This window comes from Zea mays, chromosome 5, assembly GCF_902167145.1.
Source record: "Zea mays cultivar B73 chromosome 5, Zm-B73-REFERENCE-NAM-5.0, whole genome shotgun sequence".
In the NCBI taxonomy this organism is placed as follows: Eukaryota; Viridiplantae; Streptophyta; class Magnoliopsida; order Poales; family Poaceae; genus Zea; species Zea mays.
In genome coordinates this window covers 79,772,382-79,796,701 of record NC_050100.1, presented here as the reverse complement: position 1 = coordinate 79,796,701, position 24,320 = coordinate 79,772,382, and the positions used below count along the sequence as shown (strand labels likewise).

The 24,320-nt window shown below is 41.5% G+C and overlaps 1 protein-coding gene across 1 annotated transcript; it reads right to left on the bottom strand.

Annotated features, from left to right (window-relative positions):
• Positions 1 to 8,264: 8,264 nt before the first annotated feature.
• Positions 8,265 to 22,449, bottom strand: LOC103628300 (benzoate O-methyltransferase-like). The gene is given in 5 exon segments (XM_008648525.2): positions 8,265 to 8,704; positions 8,706 to 8,860; positions 9,008 to 9,280; positions 21,039 to 21,452; positions 22,306 to 22,449. Coding segments are annotated over 5 exon segments (1,101 nt in total). The 5' UTR covers positions 22,381 to 22,449; the 3' UTR covers positions 8,265 to 8,520.
• Positions 22,450 to 24,320: the final 1,871 nt, after the last annotated feature.

Below are 24,320 nucleotides of genomic sequence, written 5' to 3'. Positions count from 1 at the left end.
GGCGGCTTCATCTCTAGTTTTGGTCTATCACATAACGCTGCTAGATCCACTCTTGCCTTCACATTATCCTTTGACTTATCAGGAATGTCCATAATTGTTGCCCACAGTGCCTCGGCAACATTCTTTTCAGTGTGCATCACGTCAATGTTGTGTGGAAGGAGCAGGTCGTCATAATAGGGGAGCTGAGTCAAGCCAGACTTATGTGTCCACATATGCTGCTCACCATATCCCACAAAACCACCTTCTATATTGGCCACGAGCCCATCTATCTGTTGACGAATTTCGGCACCAGTCATCGTTGCAGGTGGGCAGTCTGTCACTACGACACCTTTCGTAAAGTTCTTGATGTCTAGGCGGAATGGATGGTCAGCAGGAAGAAATTGTCGATGTTTCTCGAAGGACGAATATTTGCCACCCTTTTTCAACCAAATGAACCTGAGAGCTTCCTTGCAAACTGGGCATGAGAACTTACCGTGAACACACCAGGCACATAATAGCCCATATGCCGGTAAGTCACGCATGGAGTACTGGTACCAAACATGCATTCTGAAGTTTGTCTTCGTAGCTCGGTCATACGTCCATACCCCTTCCTCCCAGGCACGTACCAATTCATCGATCAAAGGCTCCATGTACACGCCCATTTTGTTCCCCGGGTGTCCGGGAATTGTCAACGACACGAATATATTCTGCCTTTGAAAGCACACACCAGGGGGGAGATTGATTGGGATAACAAACACGGGCCAACATTTGTACGGGGCAGCGCTCATTCCATAGGGATTGAACCCATCTGTGGCCAACGCAAGACGTACATTACGAGCCTCTTCGACTTTCTCACAGTGAATGTCATCAAAGTGTTTCCATGCTTCACCATCTGATGCGTGCACCATCTTGTCAGGATTGTATCGTTTTCCATTTTTGTGCCATGTCATCTGTTTCGCGGATTCCTCTGTCATGTAAAGACGCTGGATCCTCGGTATGAACAGAAGGTGTCGTAGGATTGTCAAGGGGATGTCGAGATGCCTCTTCTGTCCATCACCAGAGTCTACCTCCGTAAACCTAGACGAATTACACTTGGGACAGTACTTTGCCTCCGCGTATTCTTTCCTAAATAGCACGCAGCCCTTCGGACAAGCATGAATCTGCTCATACGTCATCTTGAGTGCACGAAGTAGTTTCTGTGCCTCGTACATGCTCTTTGGCAGAATGTGATCATCCAGAAGCAGACTCCCAATAACCGTCAACAAGCCATCGAATGCGTCTCTACTCATGCTGTACTGCGACTTGAATGTCATTACACGCCCAATGGCATCCAGTTGAGAAACCTTTGTCTGGCCGTGAAGGGGCTTCTGTGCCGCGTCGAACATGTCGTAGAACGCCTTTGCAGTCGGCTCAGGCTCGTCATCCATACATCCTCCCGTGTACTGTGCCTCCTGATAATCGTTCAACATATCTGCTACCCCCGCATCCGCGTCATAATCCTCGACACGTTGTCTCAACACCTCCTCTCTCGTACGATGCGCTTCACCATGAAATATCCACCGAGTATAGCCCGACGTAAATCCATTTTTCCAAATATGTTCTACCATGGCCTTCTTTGGTTTTCTTTTCCGGTTGTCACATTTGCTGCACGGGCATGGGACTAGACTCGCTCCTTTAGCAGCTTCGCCATATGCCCGTTCCACGAAATCATCGGTCTTTCTAATCCATTCTGTGGTGACATCGTTCCTTCCTCTACGGCCCGTGTACATCCACTCACGGTCCTCCATCCTATAACATATATAACCGACTATAGTTTAATATAACATGTAAGACATATGCAAAAAATAACTCAAGCCTATCAACAAAAAATTCGGCAGCACCTCCCCTCTACGGGGATGTTTACAAAACCTGTAAATAAAACTAGCAGCACGATGGCCGACATCCACAAATATATCTAATTGATACACATAGTATAAACTCCCTAAATTCAATAATCATGTAGTATAAATTTAATACAACACATATACTAAATTCAATAAACACACATAATTCATTATAAAAACATAATATAAACACGTAGTATACACACAATAAATTAAATAAACATGTAGTATAAATTTAATACAACACATAATATAACAATAAACACACATAAATTTAATAAATTAAATAACATATGACAATAATACCGACGGTGGAGGACGCGGGCAACGGCGGCGGCGTTCCGGGCGCATGGGGCGGGCGGCGGCTTGGGCGCGGCCGATGGCGGCTTGCCGGGCGCGTGGTGGCGGGCGTGTTACGGTGGCGGCGCGCGCGGCAAGCGCGGGCGCGCGCGTGGCCGGCGGCGAGGGCGGGCGCGGGGTCGGCGGCGAGCGCGGGCGGCGGCGTGAGCGAGTGAGCGTGAGTGAGAGAGAGAAGAAGGAGAAGCCGTCGGTTTGGTTAAGTTCACCTTCTTTGCCGAGTGCCCGCGATGCGGCACTCGGCAAAGATTTTTTTATTTTTAAAATATGCTTTGCCGAGTGCCAGATCGGCGACACTCGGCAAAGGCGCCTTCTTTGCCAGGGGCACTCGGCAAAGATTAATTTACACTTCTTTGCCGAGTGCCACCCAGGGGCACTCGGCAAAGCATACTTTGCCGAGTGTCAACCAGCTGACACTCGACAAAGTATATTTTTATTTTTTTGTTTTGGCCACCAAACTTTTTGTTGTATGTTCCTAAACTATGTAGACCTACATGTATCATTTTGGGACAATTATAACAGTGTTTGCAATAGCTAGTAGATTTAGTTCGTTTATTTGAATTTTTTCGGAAAATTTAGATTTGAACTGGAGGTCACTCGAAACATGGAAAACAGTGCATGAAAAAATGATATTCATGCTACTTAGCACAAGTTACGACCGATTCTAGGAGCGGACCGGAAACTTCGAGCAACATGCTCACTAAACATGGCCGTGAACTTGCCATCCACATGTTTAAAAATTGTATAAAACACAAACAAAGTCAGAAAATCATAAAACTTGTCCACGTGTCATGATATCATATATAGATGTTGTGATAAAAATTTGAGACGGTTTCGAGAAAGTTGTGAGACATTATGTGTAGAAACCTAAGAGAACTACACATGAAACACTACACCAAAATCATACACTTCCTACGGTTTTTTAACTTCCTACAGCTTTTATAACAAACCGTAGAAAATAAATAACTTCCGAGAGGCAACTGGTAGCTCTAGGAAATAAGCATAACTTCCTACGGTATTTTATGAAAGCTGTCGGAAGTTAAAAAACCGTAGGAAGTTAGCTAACTTCCTACGACATCCTCTAGAAAGTTAGGTTTCAGCTGTTGACCAGTCAAACGAAAAGCTTACTTCCTACAACTGGCTCTAGGAAGTTAGCTGCCCAGCTAACTTCCTACGGCCTCCTTTAGGAAGTTAGGTTTCAGCTGTTGACCAGTCAAACGAAAAGCTAACTTCCTACGGCCTCCTCTAGGAAGTTAGATTTCAACTTTTGACCAGTCAAACGAAAAGCTAACTTCCTACAGCCGGCTCTAGGAAGTTACTTAACTTCCTAGAGTAAATGTACAAACTCTAGGAAGTTACGTAACTTCCTACGGCTTTACTCTAGGAAGTTATTTTTTTTATTTTAAACCGCAAATCAACCTTATCTTCTCCTCCACGAAACAACCTTATCTTCTCCTCACTTTCCTTTCTCGCTCCCGTTCCTTGCGGTCATCGCCCAGGAGCCAGAAGACGCGCAGGGTCATGCGCCGAGGTGCGCCTAGGCCAAGCTCTGCCCCATCCCCTCACCTACCGAGCTCAGCGCCTCCGCCCAGGACCCGAGTCTGAGCCCCTCCTTGCATCTATTTTGCCCTATCGCCCAGGTGGAGCACCACCTCTGCCTACGCCCTACGCTGCCCCAAGACTACCTCTCCGGCGGTGGCAACGTTGGTGCTGCGTGCTGGCACACTGACGCTCGTGAGTCCTGGTTCTAGCTCCGGTTCAACGGCGTCATCAGCATGCTCTCCACCTCCATGCCTTTAGGTAGCCAAGGCACGAGGAATTTGGTTTAGAGTTGACTGTTGTTTATATGTTAGTTGGTTTATTATGGATATCAAACCTATGTATTTTATTGTAGTTCTAATTCTTGAAGTGTTACAATTCCTTGCTTGCATACACTGGTTTGCTCGGCTTTACTTCAGCTTGGTCGTCGCCGTGGGTCAATAAGAAGGCGCAGATATAGCTCCGCATTTGCCCTCACATTAGTTTTTTTTGCTGCTATTGTATGTACTTAAATCAATCCTGTCCCATTAATTTCTTTGTTGAAGCAGGTGTGCTGCAACTTTTTGAAGCATTTTTTTCCTGTAGATGTTGGCATCTAATTTCCTTCCAACACAGTAGTAGTTTTTATTTATCATATATTACTTATTAAACAAATTGAAGCATTCTTTTTTTAGATGTTGGCATCTAATTGTCTTCCTACATAATAGTGGTTTCTATTTATCATCTATTGCTTATGAAATAAATTGAACCAATAGTTGATCTCATATTCTTGCTGGGAATGGACATCTTTCTTTCTTTTTTAAATAATCGGAGATAGTAGTAATGTTGACATTGCTCCATTTCATTTATGATGAATATGGACATCCTTTATGGCAGTGTCTGCTTGCATTAGTGGCCAACAATCATTTTGTTTTAGCTGTACATATCCATGCACTTTCATGCCCCCAACCGTTCGCATGTCACTTTGACAAAGTTATTTATATTATGTGGATAAGAGCTTTTGCATTCTAGAACCATGCCAGCCGATGTCCACTGGTGTCATCACTAGTTCTAAAACGTCCCAGGATTTGTATTTTAAAGTAGTTGCTACAATCATGACTAATATATTTCCCCTCATTTACTTAAGTATTTTATATTTATTTACAAAAAGGTGAAGGTAAAAAAGCAAAGTTTTGTTGCAAGCATATTCACATGAAGCCCTTTTATATAGATAAATTAATGTTCATCCAGTTTCATAATTTTTTGAGGTATGCACGAGCTGCTTAATTTGGCCTAACAAATGTCTGAATTATCACCTTTTATGTTTTGTTTACACTTGTGTCCTGCATGCTCATTTTATAGATAATCTAATAATATATAGGTGGAGTACCTTCTTGTTTTCTACCCTCTTGAGATCAAGCAAGAGAATGCCCTTCACTATGGGGAGGATGTAAGTATGGTTGGGTGGGTTTGTAGGGGCTCTTGCCCCTTCTTTTTGTTAATATATGATGGCCCAACTCTGAACAAAAAGGGGTTCAATTAAAAAATCGCAATTAGCAATAATTTTTTCACAATTGAAGAAAAAAGAGGTTTGGTTGAATAAAAACAATACTAAATGACACTGTGTTGTTCAGCTCTGACTGAAATTTTACATGTTCATAAATAGATATTTGTTGGTAAGGGACATATCACTTCACATGCCCATATGACTTCAGAACCTCGTGGATCCTTTTTGTGTCTCCTGAAATTGAGGTAACTATAGTACATATCATTGAGAGCTACCATCTTGGGTAAGAGTTGTACTAACTCCTCTTCGTTCTCATGTTTGAAAGGTATATGAAGGGATGATAGTTGGATACCATCCACGTAACAGTGACCTTGAGGTAAGATGGATCCTATGAGACCAATGTCTTTTTCTCTGTCCATACTTGAGACCAATGTCTCTTTGGTAGATGGATCCTATGAAAACTAAATAACTTACAAACATCCAAGCCCTCAGAAAGGTTGAAATTGTTCGTTTGTCTCCATCTCGATTGGTATATCTTCTTTCTGCTCTTTTACTGAGATATCATGAGAGATGGTGTTTCTTTTCTGTAAAAGAAACACAATACTACAATGCCTTATCAGTTGGTTAATTGAGCATTGTAACTTGGATAGATGGTGCATATCATTCTTTGTCACACCACATGAGATAGCTGCAGCATGCATTTATTTTGTGCTTCCACTAACAAAGATTAGACGCTAAGCAATAATAGAGAGGCACTGAATACCATCATTCTACATTTATACATTATGTAGACCATTGACACCAATATAGAGCATGCTGAGCCTGAGCACAAAGACCTTCCGAGAGGTAAGTATTAACAACAACCTGCATCTTCACATTACTTTGACAACAGGTTTGGCATTCACACGTCTCAGCACTTGTAGTTGTCCCCACATTTTGGGTTGTTATGCATTCACTTGTCTCCATTATCGTATAAGTCAGCTCTTGCTTCTATTTCATAAATAAAAGAGATGACTTATTCGCTCTTATTAATTGAATTGTCTGATTTGCCTAAATTGGTTTGGAACGTTAGAGCTCCAAGACCATAAAGTCCAGGTTTAGAAAAATGCACTGCACCTGTAATTCTATCATTTAATATTATATTCAGTATATGACACTTGATTCTTGATGTGCGTGTATGACACTATATGTTAGCATCATGAATCTGAAATGTCTGTTCATAGGTACCTCATGCTGCAATCTACGAAGAATTCCAGACCGTAGTGTAGTAGGTTGTGGCGGTCTTGAGATAGATGTCCAAGAACAAGCAGGTTGAAGCATCGCTGGCTGATAGAGAAAGGGCGATTTCTTTCATGATATTATCTATACATAATTTGCCTGTTGTCTTTTCAGTTTTCACAGACATCACGTGATCGCCAGCAACTCATTCACCCGCAACTCCTGGGAGTAATCCTTTTGGAGCCAAGCTCTCCAACAAGTGGCGGTAACATTTTGGTGGCGTACGTCCCTATTTTGTTGGGGCTTATTGCCTGTTCTGGCATCAGCACGATGTAACTAGCTTTTGCCACAAGCTTGGTGTTAGTTTGTGAGGGTGATAGGCCAGTGAAATTGTTCTACTGCTTAGCATAGTTGGCCCTATGGATACCAATTGATCTATAGACAGCCGGGAACTTGGCTAACTTATTATGATTATGGATGAGACTTTTGTGATGTAATTGATGAGACTATTGATTTAAATATTGTTATATGATTGTGTGTGAGATGTTTTATGTGAAAATATGTTGTGCTATATAGCTATTGATATATTTGTTATTTTGTGGGATGTGGTGTAAAATAAAAATAAACAACATTTGTAATGATGGTCAAATTAACTTCCTAGAGGCCAATTGGGTCGTAGGAAGTTAACTTCCTAGGGGCTACAATCAGCTGTAGAAAGTTAGCCAGCTAACTTCCTAGGGGCTACGGTCAGCCGTAGGAAGTTAGTCGTAGGAAGTTAGTCAGCTGACGGCGCTTACGGCGTGAAGCTAATATCTTCCGAGAACCTACTAACTTCCGAGAGGCTTCTTTGGCTGTAGGAAGTTAGCTAACTTCCTAGAGGGCTCTAGGAAGTTAAGCTAACTTCCGACAAAAAAATTTCGAGAGCCAAACTTCCGACGGGATGACTTTACTTCCGAAAGTTTAGCTAACTTCCTAGAGTTTAGGGCTAACTTCCTAGGGTTTAGGCTCTAGGAAGTTCACTATTTTGGTGTAGTGAAATCATGGAGTTTCAATGTGGATTTGTTAGGTTTGTACACATAGTGCATCACAGCTTTCTCGAATTTTTTTCAAATTTTTATCATAGCCTCTACATATGATATCATGATACATGGACAGGTTTCATGATTTTCTGACTTTGTTTGTGTTTTATACAATTTATAAACACCTGGATGGCAAGCTCATGACCATGTTAAGTGAGCAAGGTGCTCTAAGTTTCCGGTCCGCTCCTGAAATCGGTCGTAACTTGTGCTAAGTAGCATGAATATCATTTTTTCATGCACTGTTTTCCAAGTTTCGAGTGACCTGCAGTTCAAATTTGAATTTTCCGAAAAAATTCAAATAAACGAACTAAATCTATTAGCTATTGCAAACACTGTTATAATTGTCCCAAAATGATACATGTAGGTCTACATAGTTTAGGAACATACCACAAAAAGTTTGGTGGCCAAAACAAAAAAAATAAAAATATACTTTGCCGAGTGTTTAGGGATGACACTCGGCAAAGCCTCTTTTGCCGAGTGCCTACCATTTGACACTCGACAAAGAAGCTCTTTGCCGAGTGTCAACCGTTGGCTCTCGGCAACGACTGACGGCCGTCAACTTTTGGACGGCCGCTGACGGCCCTTTGCCGAGAGCCCCCTTTGCCGAGTGTTTGACACTCGGCAAAGGAGTCTTTGCCGAGTGGGGCCCAGTGCCGAGTGTCCAGCACTCGGTAAAGAGGCTCTTTGCCGAGAGCCTAACTTTACCGAGGGCGGCGCTCGGCAAAGCCGTCTTTGCCGAGTGCCCGACAAAAGGCACTCGACAAAGAGGCCAACATTCGGCAAAGCCTCAGATTCCGGTAGTGTATACTCTATTGTCCCATATACACTCTAAAGCTAGAAATATAATACACATGCGAGTAGCTAGCTACACCCTATGAGTAATATAATACGCATATACCCTGTGAGCAATATAATACACATATATACGAACCATATGCGCGCGCACGCGTCCAAATAGATCTATGTATATAAGACCATACTATTCTTTCTTCAAGCACATGGCGAAGGTGGTGAACTTGGTCTTCTCCTTCTCGAGGTGCTCAGCGACAAGGCGCCTGAACTCGGCAAACCATGCGTCAATTATGGCTTCTCCAAAATGGCAGACAATTAAAGACTTCAGCGCGGATCTGATGTACTTGGCGACATTCATGCTTCTGCGAGCGCTCCGAATCGTCGAACGGGTCCCAGTTCATCTCGAACTGCTTGATCAGATCCATGCTGAACAGACCGCTCTGCGTGACCAAATCCTCCACTTCTCCCACCGACCGCCCGTAGATCGGTAGGTTGAAAGACTCTAGCTTTTCCTTCTCCACAAGGCCCTGGTCGGTGTTAATCAAATCACGATCAGAATAATTAATCCGCTTAATTAACTTCATCTGATATGCTAGCTTTCCCTATCCACAGATTAAGTGATTTTTTTTTACAAGAACAGTTTACACATGCAACTTAATTAATTAATTAATTACCTTCGAAACAAGAGACTGCAACGCTGTCGCGACAAACGCGAAGAGCTGGTTGAGGTCGCCACTGTACACGTCCTCGTTCTTCCTGCTGAGAAATACAAGGACCATCTGCCCTCCATGCACGAGTTCTTTACGGCGCAGCTTGAGGAAGAGGGAGAAGTCCTTCTGGAACTGCTCCTGGAACAGTTTCGCCACCGTAGGTGCCGTCGTCCTTGCGATGTAGATGTTGTCCTCATTTAGACAAGGTTTTCTCCACGCCTCTAGTCCCTCAGGTTCCTGTTTAGAAGCAAGCTAGTTTTTAAGAAACTAGTTTTATATTTTAGCTAGGAAAAGCTAGTTTTTTGGTTTTAAGAAACTAGAAATCCAATTTCTATAAACTGAGGCATAAAGTGGTATGTTTGAAAACCATTTCAATTTCCATAAACTAATTTATTAAAAATTGGATGCTTCCAAATATGCCTAAGTTATTCGTATATTATTAATGACTTTCATGTATCATATAGGTAGACTATATATATATATAATCTTTGTTTAACACAATAAACTTAGGTTGTAGTGGTAGTGACTCAACACTCCAACTGAGTCAACCTCAACCCCACTTTTTGCCCATTTTTTGTTGGGCGCGCGCGTTGTCTCGCAATTTTTTTATTTAAGGACTTGTTCGGTTACATGTGGATTAGAGTGTATTAGAATGAATTGAGATGAATTTTGAGTTGCTATGAATTTAAACCGATTCAATATCAACTAATTCACATGGATTAGCGAAACGAACAAACCCTAAATATTGCAGAGATATGTATCATCGCAGAACATTTTGAAATGGTAGGAAAAAGTATTTGATAAATAAATAACTAGTTTCACTAGTACAATTTGGCTCTATACAAGCGGTAGACTTTTTACATCACAGGCGGTTCGGTTAGAAAACCGCCTGTGATGTCCCAGGCGGTTCAGTACGCCTGTGATGCAATAGTATCACAAGCGGTTTTTGTTTAGGACCGCCTGTGGTGCTCTATCCTTTTCACAAATGGACCCTAAGAAAAAACCGCCTGTGATTGTAAAAATATGAAAATACAATTTAAATATGAAAATAATTTTAATTTTTAACAGAAATATGCAAATACAATTTAAATGAATTAATATTTAATTTTTAACAGAAATATGCAAATACAATTTAAATGAATTAATATTTAATTTTTAACAATAATATGCAAATACAATTTAAATGAATTATGATAGCACACATAGATAACTAGAGAGATTTTAAATTAATTGGCAACCACAATTCATAGTCGATCATACATGATAACAAATATAATTTGATTCATACAATTTTTCATGAACTACCATTTTTCCGCATGTATGGCTTTAAGTTCTTATCAATTTTCTTTTCCACACGCTTGATTCTCTCTGGACCGTTAAAGACGAACATCTCTTCATACTTATTGTATTCCTCATCTTGGTCTCCCACATTCTCAACTCCAACAATTTTTTGCTTTCCAGAAATAACTACATGCATCTTCTCATCTGCTGGATCGAGTACATAGAACACTTGTGCAACACATTCGGCGAGAACCCACGGGTCATCTTTATATCCTACTTTCTTTAAGTCTACCAGTGTGAGTCCGTAGTTATCCACTGTCACCTACACGGGATGTTGTACCCATTGGCACTTAAATAAGGGTATTTTCATGCTTGGGCCATAATCAAGTTCCCATATTTCCTCTATGAATCCAAAATATGTGGTCTTCTGTCCATGTAGGTCAAAAGCATCGATACGAACACCGCTATTTTGTGCAACACTTTTCATGTCTTTTGATTTAGTGTAGAATGTGTACCCATTGATGTCATATGCTTGCCATGATGTCACAAAACACGATGGCCCAGAAGCCAAATTCTTCATTGTTTTCTCTTCCAAAGAGTCTCCGAATGGGATGTTTTTGTCCATTAACCATTCGCTGAAACGATGTTTGTGCTCCCTCATGATCCAGTCCTCTGTGCGGTTCTGATTTTCTTTACGAAGCTCATCCAGGTGTTCCTCTATGTAAGGCTCGGCTATCGTGAGATGTTGTAGTACACTACCATGAGCACAATGTACTAGCTTGTAATCCTCAACGCGAAAAGTTTTCTTGCCCATTCTCCCTCTCCCACATAGTTTACCCTCATGTTTAGGTACAGGCACACCTATCATTGTTCCGTCACTGATGTAATCTATACAGCTCTCAATCACTTCTTCTATAGTGTATCCCTCCATGATTGAACCCTCTGGGTGAGCGCGATTTCGCACATAACCTTTTAATACTCCCAGGTATCGCTCCAACTGAAACATATGATGTAAATATAGTGGCCCTAATATTTTTATCTGATCCACGAGATGTATGATTAGGTGTACTTGCATATCAAAAAATGATGGAGGAAAACACATTTCAAGCTTGCACATAGTCTCGATGATGTATGCCTTTAGATAGTCCAAGTCTTCTAAAGCTATTACTTTTTGTGAAACCGCATTGAAAAAGTAACACAAGCGTGTGATGACAACTTTGACATGCTCTGTTTCGAGGGCTCTTACCGCAATTGGGAGGAACACCGTCATCATCACATGGCAGTCATGAGAGTTGTAGCCAAATAGAGACAAGTCCTTCATCCTGACTAGTCTGCTGATATTGGATGAGAAACCTGTGGGCACTTTGACCCCACGCAAACATTTGCAAATCTTTGTTCTCTCCTCAACTGACAAGTTGTAGCTAGTTGGGGGGAGGTAAGGCTTCCCTTTGCCACTATCCACTGGATGAAGTTCCGGTCTGATTTGAAGATCTACTAGATCATTGCGTGATTTGAGTCCGTCTTTTGTCTTACTCGGCATGCCCAGCAAGGTTCCAATGATGCTGTCAAAAACATTTTTTGTTACATGCATCAAATCAATGCTGTGGCAAATTTCCATATCCTTCCAGTATGGGAGGTACTTGAAAAAAATTGATTGCTTCTTGAAAGTTGTGTAAGTTGAAGGGTCAGTTCTCTTTCTCTTTTCTCCTTTGTTTTTTCCCTTTCCGAATACAACATGAATGTTCTTTACAATTTCAAAAACGAGTTTCCCACTATAAGGCTTTGGTGCACCTTCACTTTCCAGTTGATTGTTAAATTCCGCTTTCATCTTTCGGTACTTATGCTGCTTCATCAAGAACCGTCTGTATCCCATGAACACCAACTTATTGGATGATTTAAGGTACATGGAAGCAGTTCCATCGACGCACACTACACAACCATTCTTTCCTTTAGTCTTTTGCCCTGATAGTGTGGCGCCACCGGGAGAATCATGGATGGTAACAAATATAATTGCTCTTAAGTTGAAATACTCATGGCAATACTCATCCCATATTCTAACTCCTTCATTCCAGAGCTTTGTCATATCTTCCATAAGAGGTTCTAGGAACACATCAATATCAACACCAGCTGATTTCGGACCTTGAATAAGAATAGTCAACATAATGTACTTTCTTTTGTGACACAGCCATGATGGAAGGTTGTACATCGTTAAAGTCACAGGCCAGGTGCTATGTACACTTCTTTTTTCACCAAATGGATTCATTCCGTGTGTACCCAAAGCAAATCTTACATTTCTGGTTTCTTTGGCAAACTCTGGATACATAAGATCGAAATTTTTCCATTGTGATGCATCAGCAGGGTGTCGAATCTGTTTGTTATTCTGCTTGCGATTTTCAGCATGCCAACGCATAAGCTCAGCCTCCCTAGGATTTGAGAACAAACGTTTTAAGCGATCAATTACTGGAAGATACCACATCACCAAAGCTGGGTTCTTTGACTTCTTTTTCCCATCCATGTCATCAAAAGTGTCATCGACACTTTCAGGTCCAATAGTGGATTTCTTGTTTTTATTTTTCTTTGGGAATTTTTTTACATAGTCTTGATTGTAGCTCTTCTTGTATCGACTGACATTGCAAACTGGGCATCTTGATGCGTTCTCAAAATCGCCACGATACAGAATACAATGGTTCGGACATGCATGAATTTTTTGCACACCCAGAGCTATGGGAGATATAAGCTTCTTCGCTTTATAAGTGCTTGTTGGTAGTTTGTTGGGTTTTGGTAGTAATTGGGACAGAAAATTCAAAAGATATGTGAAGCTAGTATCAGACCATCCGGCGCTAGCCTTCAACTTCAGAAGTTCTAGAACTGTACGCAGTGTAGTAAACTCTTTGTCACAACCCTTTGATTCATCATATAAAGGTTCTTTTGAAGCACTTTCCAGTCCCTCCATTTTAGATAGCCCTTTCTGCGATCCCACAGAACTCAACATTTCTGGTTCCATATGGCGCAACATCTCTTCGCAATCAAATTCTTCAAAATCTTGATTAGCATCCACATTATCCACTTTACCATCAACTTTAAGATCTAAAATTCCGACAACTCTCTCGTCATTACCAGGCACTTCACACGGATCCAACTCACCATGTTCTGACCATATCGTGTAATTGTTTTTAAACCCTCTTTTTAGCAGATGTGATTGGATTACTCCTGTATCTCTCCAAGCTATCTTATTATCACAGTCGATGCACGGACATAATATCTCCTTGCTCTTTTGCAAATTCGCGTGCTTTTTGGCCGCTTCAATAAAGCTTCTCAAATTTCGAATATACAACGGATGTGGTCTTGGCACATTGTACATCCAACCTCGGTCCATTACCTATCCTTATATTGATTAACATCAATAAAATCATTAATTAATTGAATTCATCCATAAAACATGAAACGAGATGATATGTATGAAAATAAAACAAACATTGCAACAATAGATACCTTGAGGTGAGACAATTGTGTTTTTAAAGAATCTTTAAACTAGATCAACTATTATAAGTCCAAATCTTGAATTCCAAAGCTTTTCTTCAAATCCGTTCTATATTACAAAATTGAGGCAAAAAATCGCATCAAAATGAGAAAGAAAACAAATGGAGATCATATATATGCATAAACTATTGAAATCAATCAATAAACTCAAAAACAAAACCTTCTCCCTGTAGATCTCAAAAAAAACCCGCCGCCGCTACAGTGTTGTGAATTAGGGTTCTGCGAGTTAGGGTTCTGGAACCCGTCGGGGGCTAGCCCTTTTATAGTGTACACACATCACAGGCGGATATTTAGCAAAACCGCTTGTGATAGATAACATCACAGGCGGTTTTTTACGTCGACCGCCTGTGAAGTTAATTTATCACAGGCGGTCGGAATTAACAACTGCCTGTGATGTTGTCTATCATAGGCGGTTTTGCTAAATATCCGCCTGGGATTCTTTACAATATAAAAGGCTCGTTGGTCGGCAGGAACCCTAACTCTTCCCGCCCGAGCTGACACAGTGCGCCGCCAGGCTGCCGCCGTGTCCCTGTCCCCGAGCACGAACCCGAGCGCCGCCGTCCCCGTCCCCGAGCTCGAGCGCCGCCGTCCCCGTCCCCGAGCCCGAGCGCCGCCGTCCCCGAGCGCCTGAGCAACGCCATCCCCTTCACCGAGCCCGAGCGCCGCCGTCCCCTTCACCGAGCTCGAGCCCCGCCGTCCTTGTCCCCGAGCCCGAGCGCCGCCGTCCCCGAGCGCCCGAGCAACGCCGTCCCCGAGACCGAGCCCGAGCGTCGCCGTCCCCTTCACCGAGCCCGAGCGCCCGTCGTCCCCGAGCCTGAGCGCCGAGTCCCTGAGCCCAAGCGCCGCCGTCACGGTCCCCGAGCCCGAAGCGCCGCCGTCCACGAGCTCTGTCTTCTTCCTCTCGATAAGGTCGAAGTTCAGGTTCCATTTCTTCTTCCCCGAGCACTTAATTCAGTTCAGGTTCCATTGGCTACAAGCAAGCAATGTTCTACAAATTGTGTATATGCATTCTTATTGTGTATTTCATTGTGTATATTCTACAAGCAAGCAATGTTCTACAAATTGTGTATATGCCAAGCAGAATTGTGTATTTCATTGTGTATATTTCAGTTCAAGTACTTGGAGTATTTCATTGTGTATATTTCATAAGTGCATATTGACAAATTGTGTATATGCATTCTGCCCAATCGATGGCTATCCCTGATTATCAGTGCTTAGATTAAATGTTTGTCAGTATGCTTATTGCTTATTGTTTGGTTATTGCTTATTGCTTATTGTTTGCATATTCATAAGTGCATATTTTCACTTACATATATTGTCAATATGCTTATTGCTTATTGTTTGGTTGTCAATTACTTCTTATATGAAGTCTATTTTTAGTGTTTTTTGACTACCTATCTTTCTTTGATAATCATTAGGCCAAATGTGCTTATGGCCACATACATCATGGAAGTACATAGCCATGACAATGTTATTATCTCCCTATGTTATAAGACTTGTTCTTATCTCCCTTCTAAGTTTTTTGAATACCTATCTTTGCTTCCCAACCCTATGTTATAAGACTTGTTCTTATCTCCCATCTTTGACTTGTTCATAGCCATGACAATGTTATTTGGACCCTTCTTTTTGCCCTATAAGCCACATCCTTGTTTTCCCTCTGATCCCTGCCTTTGTTCTTTTGATTGTGAGACTTGGTCATTTTCAGTTTCAGAGATGGAAAAAGAGCCACTTGACATGGTTGAGACCTCAGTTCGAGTCATCGAGACACATGTTGACATCATTCGCAGTATAGTGACTGATGGGGTTGTGGATACTAGTGAACCGGAATCAGTGTACACACTTAAGACCACTTTGTTTCAAATTGGAGATGTATGCGACATGCTTGAGAAGTGTGCTCTGTCCATCAAAAAGTATGCTGACTCCAAGAGGGCTAAAATTATTCAAGATGAAGCCCTGCAATATGCTGAAGATGATGAAGCTGCAGATGATTTGGAGGAACTCCCAAGCCCAGATCTCCTTACTCAAGCCGACATATTAGAAAAATATTTTGGAATTGAGTATGATAGCGACCAGTCAAGGGGTTGTTGATGTTTAGTCCTAAACAACACGATATGAGTATCGTAGGTTTCACTCTTAGAGATAATGTATTTTGTATGAACCTCTTAGAGAGTGTCAAGTCAATGAACTATCTTCGAGTACTATTGGGAAGTGGATCTCTTTGATGTATTTTTTTTCTAGTGATATCGATGGTGCCGAGTAGCACCAAATTTGGACTTGTGTCCATATCTATAGATGCTAGTAGTTGAGCACTAGCGCCTACAATCTTGACTACCTCATCCCTATTCTCTGTTTGGGACTTATATGGAGAATGGCATCGGCGGAATGCCTGAATCGGGTCGGGAAGCAAGCTCGCATATAGAAGTGCACTTTCCAATGCAGTTAGACAGAGAAGGCATGGCTGTGATGTTATAATGCTGAAGGACCCCAAGAAGAGATTAAGCCCTGTAGTCTACCACTTCCCGTTATTTGTGGGCTTCACAGATGGCTGGAAACATTTGGTGATAGCAAACGACCTTCGGGCTGAAGATGTCTGCGAGCTTGTTAAGGGGCCAGACGATGGTGAGCCGGTGTACTATGTCCGGATGTGTGGTCACAAAATTTAAAGCCACCCCGGCTTCATGTGTGTGCTTCTCTTCTCTTAGGTGGGGTGCTAAGTGATCTTAGTAGCCGACATAAGAGAAGAGAAGAGCACAGATGAAGCCGGGGCAACTTTAAATTTTGTGACCACACATCCGGACAGAGTACACCGGCTCACCATCGTCTGGCCCCTTAACAAGCTCGCAGACGTCCCCAGCCCGAAGGTCGTTTGATGTCACCAAATGTTTCCCGCCCTCGGTGAAGCCCACAAATAACGAGCAGTGGTGGACGACAGAGCATAATCTCATCTTGGGGTCCTTCAGCATTATAACATCACAGCCATGCCTTCTCTGTCTACTGCATTGGGAAGTGCACTTCTATCTGCTCCGTGCTTCCCGGCCCGATCCTGCCCCGGAGGCGGGTTTGGGCTCGATTTCTTTTGAATCACCTTTTCTCCAAGTTCCCTTATTGATGGAACCAGTATACCAGACTAACAGTATATCCCTTTATCGATGGAACCAGCTTGAATGGCAGACAACGAGCAGCCTAGTATGGATGTGGTCTGCACCGGTGCGTCTAACAAAGTTGATGAAGACGCGACCAAACTTGAATGGCAGACAACGAGCAGCTCCGGTGAAGGGAGCGGGGAGGATAGTTCTAGTGACGACAATCCTTGTACTCCTATACCTCCAAGGAAGAAAAAAACATCAGATGAGCTTGATGCCGACTATATTCCCAACGATGAAGAGGTAAATAGAAATATGCCGACTATATTCTAAAATAATGTTCATATATGAAAGGCCATTAATTGTTTCACTATATAGATTTCAAATGAAGAGAAGAAAGAGGATGCATGTTCTACACGAAACACGGAGGATGCTCCGATGCCTGAATCATCCGTTTCACATAAGCAGAAACGAGGGCGACGAGGTCCGAATCAGATGAAAGAAGGTGCAGTTATGTACGTAACAAAACTAAATGCAGAGGGGTTTCCTGAAGAACCACTTGACGTGGTTACAAAGTTTCGAAATTCCTGCGGGTCTACTGTTAGAGATATAGTGCCAATCACACTTCAAAAATGGAAGGATTTAGATGAAGACACCCGCAATAAGCTATGGGCTAAGTTGTCTGAGTCATTCAAGTTCCCAAAAGGCACAGAGGATGCAGTAAGGAAGTCGATGCTCTCTGCTATGGCCAAGATGTTTCATGGGTGGAAGGCCGAGATGAATAGGGAATTTGTTAAGAAGAATAAGGTTCCTCCGCCCAAGAAAATGGGGAAAATCACTCAAGCTCAGTGGGAGGAATTTGTTCGTCAGAAGACCGAACTGAAGGCCAAAGAACTGGGCGAAACTAATTCTCAGAGAGCAAAGATGAACAAACACCCCCATCGCCTGGGGTCAACCGGATATCACCATAAAGTTGTGCAGTGGAACAGGATAATCGAGGAAGCTATAGCTAACGACACTTTGGACCCAATATTAAAAGATATCGATGAGCGAGCTATTTGTTGGATCTTAGGTCGGGCAGGTTTGAGTGAGGACGGCAAACTTTTGCATCCAGAATTGGTAGGCGAAGTTTCGACAAAAATTCAAGAATATGCAGATAAGAGAAAAAAAGGAGAATTTAAGCCTCGGAGGGAGAATGACATAATAACTGCAGCACTAGGCAATCCTGAACACACTGGACGGGCTCGGGTAATCTCTTCTAAGATTTCCTGGAGAGAGGCGTTTCCAGAGTATGCGTCGTCATATAGGAAACACGAGAAGTCGAAAAGGACCCTTGAAGAGACTATTGATGAAAGGGTACAAAAGGCTATTAATGACGTGATGAACAAAATGAAGAAAACAGAATGCATATCATTTGAACTCAAGCCAAGCCACATGAGTCCACCTATAGTCCCTAGCAGCGTAGGATCTATGCAAGACTTGACCAAGTACCCTGTAGACGATATTGTTGAGGACAAGCCTTGCTTTCTTCATATTCCAATCAATCGATCTGGGACAAAAACAAAGCAAGCTGCTACTGGTTTGGTAAAACCAGGACTTGTTAACTACAAGGATAATCATGTCCCGCCACACTATGCTATGGTCCAAGTTCTAGAAATCACAGACAGTGGTTGTGAAGATTGGGAGATAGATTTTCCAGTTGAGGGGATCATAACTTTGCAGGAGGCAATGAACGAGTTGGTCCTTTGGCATCGACGCGACATCAAGTTGGGTGATGAGCCGAATTCAACACCAATGCAACAAAAAGATAGTTTGATCATTCCACACCCCATGGTGCAGGAAAATATGACACCGACCTCCAAAAAAATCGTTGAAACAATCATATCGCCTCTTGCGAAGGAACTCGACGAGGGGGACGTAGACGAAATTGTTCCTCAGAATGTCGACGTCAACATCAAAAAGGAACCAAAGGTTGACACCAATGTTGAAGGGCCAACTATTTCAAAGAAAATTCATAAGCGAATCGCCACTGACGATGTCAAGAAACCGTCAGAATCAGTGGCACGCTACCTGCATAAATTGCAGAGAGTTATGACAAATCAATCAAAAGCGGAATCAGCATCTCATGGAGTAGGCACACGGTCCCAAATAGACAATTTCAAAGTATGGGAAGAAGATGGAATGATTCATACTCGAGAATCATTACGTCTTAAAACCAATATCTCGGTATACAAGAAGGAGGATGTTCCTCCAAAATTTGTGAATGGGAGGCTGTTCTTGACGACGGTGCAACTTTCTAAGTTGTCGACTCCGGAGATTAGAATGCATGAGTGGTACATGGTGGCTAGCAACAAATACAAACTCGAGGACTTCACATTTGTTGTGCCAGAAGATGCATTTTGGAGCAATGATCATATAGATCCTGTGCGGCATTTATTCTTTGACGATCTCTGGTCGTTGTACCACCGACAAAGGATGGAAACCAACTACTTAACCCTCTTTTGCTTGTAAGTACCTCTAAAATTTTATATTTGTTAGTTTTGTACACGCACACATAAACGAGAGTCTAACGATTAACACTATTACACGTAGGATGCAATACATGGATGATAAAAAGAAACAACTTAAGACAGGGTTTCTTGACCTGTTGATGATATCCCAAGCTCGCTACAAAGTAGTTGCTCGGAGGCATGGAGAAGAATACAAAGACTTGGACGATGCTGAATTTGAGAAAGCCGTCAAACAGAATCAGAGAAAGAAAATGAAGGTAATGGCGGCATACATTGGACGAGCCATGTATAATCATGTACAACATGGCAAGGACTTAATAATAGCTCCGTACCACTTTAAGTAAGTTATCGACATGGTTTAATTTTGAACTATAAATTATGGCAATCGTGATCTTAACATGTGTTTTCGTCTATGTCTATATAGTGACCACTACATTTGTATCATGATCTTTCCAAAGGATGGTAAAGTCGTTGTCTTCGACTCACTGAGAATGGAAAAGGCTACGTATAATGACTTCTTGAAGATTTTAGAGAAGTATGATTATTATTGCACACTTGTACTTATTACAACTTAACAAATGTATTCTTAATCTCACAATGCTATTCTTATATGCAGTGCATACCGTTTTTATTGGAAAGATCTTGGCGGCGAACATCCAGAGGACAAGCCTAATTTGTCAATATCATTATTTCCATATGGTGACAAACAACCTCCGGGTACTGTCCTGTGCGGTTATTATGTATGCGAATGGTGTCATGTCACCTTCCATTACATGGTCAATCGTGAGGATGTAAGTTCGCTATCATTGTCTATGTTACAATTTTTATGTTATATTGTTGCTCATCACATTACTCTTAACACTGCTTGTTTTTTGCTTTCATTGCAGGTTCCTAAATCCAAGATCAATGCTGAATGGTTAGAAAGAGATATGGTTTCCGTCGACGTGGCTAAGGTTGTAAGAGACTTGCTTTACTTTATTCGCCGTGAAGTTCTTCATCAACAAGGGCTATTCTACAATACAAATGGAAATTTGCAACAATTCCCAGAACTAAGTTTGTACACAATATCACACAGTGTTTAGGTCTTTAGTTAGGAACTTTAGATGTTTAGTTGTCTATGGAACTTTGAGATGTTTAGTTGTCTATGGAACTTGATATGTGTATAAATCTGTGTATGACGATGAAACTTGATATGTGGATGAATCTGTGTATTATGGAACTTGATATGTATAAATCTGTGTATGCAATCTGTGTGAATCTGTGCATGAAATCTGTGTATAATCTGTTTGAAAATTCTGTATATGAATCTGTATATTAAAAAACCGTCTGTGATTTATATTGTATGCAGTCGGACTTATATTAAAAACCGACTGTGATGTGTGTCTATCACAGGCGGTTCCTTTGAACTGGACCGCCTGTGATGTCTGTCTTCACAGGCGGTTTTTGATTGACCGTCTATGATGTTGTTTTACATCACAGTCGGTGCACCACAAGCGGTTTCTGAAACCGTCTGTGTAGAGGCTAACCGGACCGCCTGTACAGAGGTTTCCTGTAGTAGTGTTTAATGGATGGTCGGAATACCTGGGAGCGCCAGTGGAGGCAGTAGGACGAGTGGAATAGATGCACACTCTGACGAGGAAACAGCCTGTTGTAATAGGACTCCGGTAGCCCCATGACATAGTAGGAAGGAGGAGGAGGCCTTTCACAACCTGCTGGCCTTCTGAACTCCTCCTCGAATGACCGAAACAGGTGGTTGAAGTCGTTGCCGGGGAGTTCGTTCAAGACGAACTGAACTTCCACGTGATGGTCGTCCCCGCTCGCCGACTTGCTATGCTCATCAGCGACGCTGCTCAGAACGCTAGTGATGAAGAGCAGCGTGTTCGGTCCTGCAGAGCATCCAAGGTCGGCCACGACCATGGTTCTGGGGAGGAGAGCTGCGTACACCTGTTTGACGGCAGTCTCGACCATTGGCCTAGTCTCCCGGACAGATATTTGCTGATAGGATGCGTCGATCGATGCAAGAACAAGGAATCAAATCAGTAAGGTTAGTCTGGGAGCAAGTAAATTAGAGGAGATTAAAAGCAAATCAAGGAGACGTGTTGACGTATCTATGTAATTTTTTTCTTCTTATTTTGGTTGGAGTTTTATGAATAGGATTACGTTTTGAGGTTATAGTATATCTGTTGAGTGTCGTGTTTATGTCAATGTTTGTAGTGTAAGATTGTACTTTATGTTGGAAGTGCTCATCTTTTAATATCAGTTTGTATGTAAGGTTGTACCCTCCTTATGTGGAGGACAAAGCCGGAACCTAGTTTCCATTATCTAAAAAAAGCATCTCCAAGAGACTAGCTAAATGACTCGTGAAGTCAAATTTTAGCTGCTCAACAGCAAAATAACTCTTTTCAACAGACTTGCTATTTAACTCGTCAAGCTATCTAATTTTTCAAATTGGCTCTCTCACTAGCCAAATTTAGCTAGTCACTCTGACTAGTCAAACTAAATAGATAGTTTGTTAGAGTGAGATGTTATATAGAGAGTATAATCTTTATAAAAAGATAAATACAGAATAAAATAGAGAGTAAAAAATAAAGAATCTCTTAGAGATGAGCTAAAACCCTCTTCTTATGTAATTTTGAATTGAAAGAAATTTTAACCACCTTAATCTACTCCAATGTCCTTGATCCCAAACTAGTCCTAAAGATAGTCTCCCATCTATCTTTCCAGGAGAAGAATGAAGCCAAATGGGTATGCATTTGCAGTAAGCTAGCTAGGATAAGTTGAATATGAAAGACATGCATGTTACATAAAATATAGTTGTATTCCAATAAGAAAAGGGATAGAATATCACTTGACGCCTACAGTTCTTGGAGTAGCTCCATTCTCCTTCCCCTTCGGCCATATGGAAATCGCGCCTTATATCCATATATTTCTATGGTCGAGGAGCTTGGGATTATCAGAATGAACTAGTTGTCCCGGCCCAATAATAATACCATCTATGTGAGCCAGCAGGTACATTTTATAGTACTCTCACTCTAGATATATAGGGGACATTTACTTACATGAGAGCATCTTCAAGAGATTAGCTAAATGACTTGTCTAGCTAAATTTGAGCTACTTAACAACAAAATAAGTCTCCAACAGATTAGTCTTTCAAGTCGCTAAGTTATGCAGCTCTTCAAATTGGCCCACTATCTAGTTAAACTTGGCTAGCCGACGTGACTAGTTAAACTAACTTATATTATCTATTGGTGAGTATGTTGAAATTAGATGCTACATACAAAGTTTAATCTTTATAGAGTGGTAAATAAAGATACAAACAGAAAGTAAAAAAATAGAGATGAGTCGCGTTGAGGTGCTCTGACGAGGATGTGACTCCTCAAATAATGATGTTATCTAATAATGGTGTTATCTAGACAAAACTAACTCAATGATAGCTAGATACTGGCACACCGCATCCTTCTCCCATCGTCGAAGATAAGCATATGAATTAAAGAAAAAAAAGACAAAAGCGGATATATTTTCCCACCAAAACACAGTGATTGCATTGTATGAGCCGTCCGGGCGCGCTAGTCCTTCCGGACGGTGACCGCGGCCCAGTTGGTGGAAATAAAAATCTCGACGTCCGCTACCTAGGCACAATGAGGTGAGGAAACCACGACCGTGTCTACCAGTTTATCCATAATTTATCTAAAACATTATTCTGCATTGTTTACTATACTGTTCACAGAATAAAATTTAAATATAGATATGTGGATGAGTAAGTTTGCTAAAGATAGTCTTATATACATATGGTACAACTTTTGATTCTATAGTTATCCACACAGTATGCCTCCGCTCGGTGACTCTCAACTCTACGACCATTTAAGGTCTCGTTTGGTCACGAAAGGATTAAAGAGGATTAAAGAGAATTTAATCTCTCTATATTTAATTTTGAACAGAAAGGAATTTAATTACCTCCTATCTCTGCGTAACCGAACAAGCCCTAAATGATGGTCTATCATTTAACCTGCGGCGGTCTATGTGAATATAATTCGGCTCTTTGCCGAGTGCCAAATGATTTGCTGAGTGTTTTAATTTTTGGGCACTCGGTAAAGAAGTTCTTTGCCGAGTGCCAAACAAAAAACACTCGGCAAAAAACCATTTGTCGATAAAATATTTGTCGAGTGTTTTTTGACTCGGCAAAGACTTTGTCAAGTGTAAAAAGGCCTTTGGCCGAGTGTTTGGACACTCGACAAAGAATGTCAGTCCAGTAGTGAATGGATGTAGCCTGTCATGTCGAGATATACGTGTTTTCAAATCACACTTTTCAATAATGTTTGTTTCTCAATGTAAAAAAACTCATTTTGCATATTTGTTCCATCTATTCAGCATATATTGAATGTAAAAAACTCATTTTGCATATTTTGCTATCATTCTGTGTTTTGCCATCATATGTTCTACCATCATTCTCTGTTCTGACTTTCCCATTCCCCCCTCCCCGGAAAGTTTGTTCTGACTTTCCTTTTCCCCCTTCCCGAAAAGCTCATTCCCACATACAACCCACGTCTAACTAAAATTAAAAAACACAAATGGCCCTAAGGGGATTCGAACCCGCGACCCTCAGACAAATGCGCTCATAGCTGTCACTACACCACATATGTGTTTATGTCTACATCTATGTCAGGAAAAAACATTTACTACATCTCTCCACATATGCATAATACGTAGTAGTAGATAAGTATTACCGAGATTTTTGAATTATATTTTTGGATGGAGGGAGTAGTATTTAAAGAAGATCCTTGCATGCAATTTCTTTTGTTTGAATAATGTTTTCAACTTAAATTCCTTTTTTTGCATGTGTGACATTTATTCTCTGTAATATTT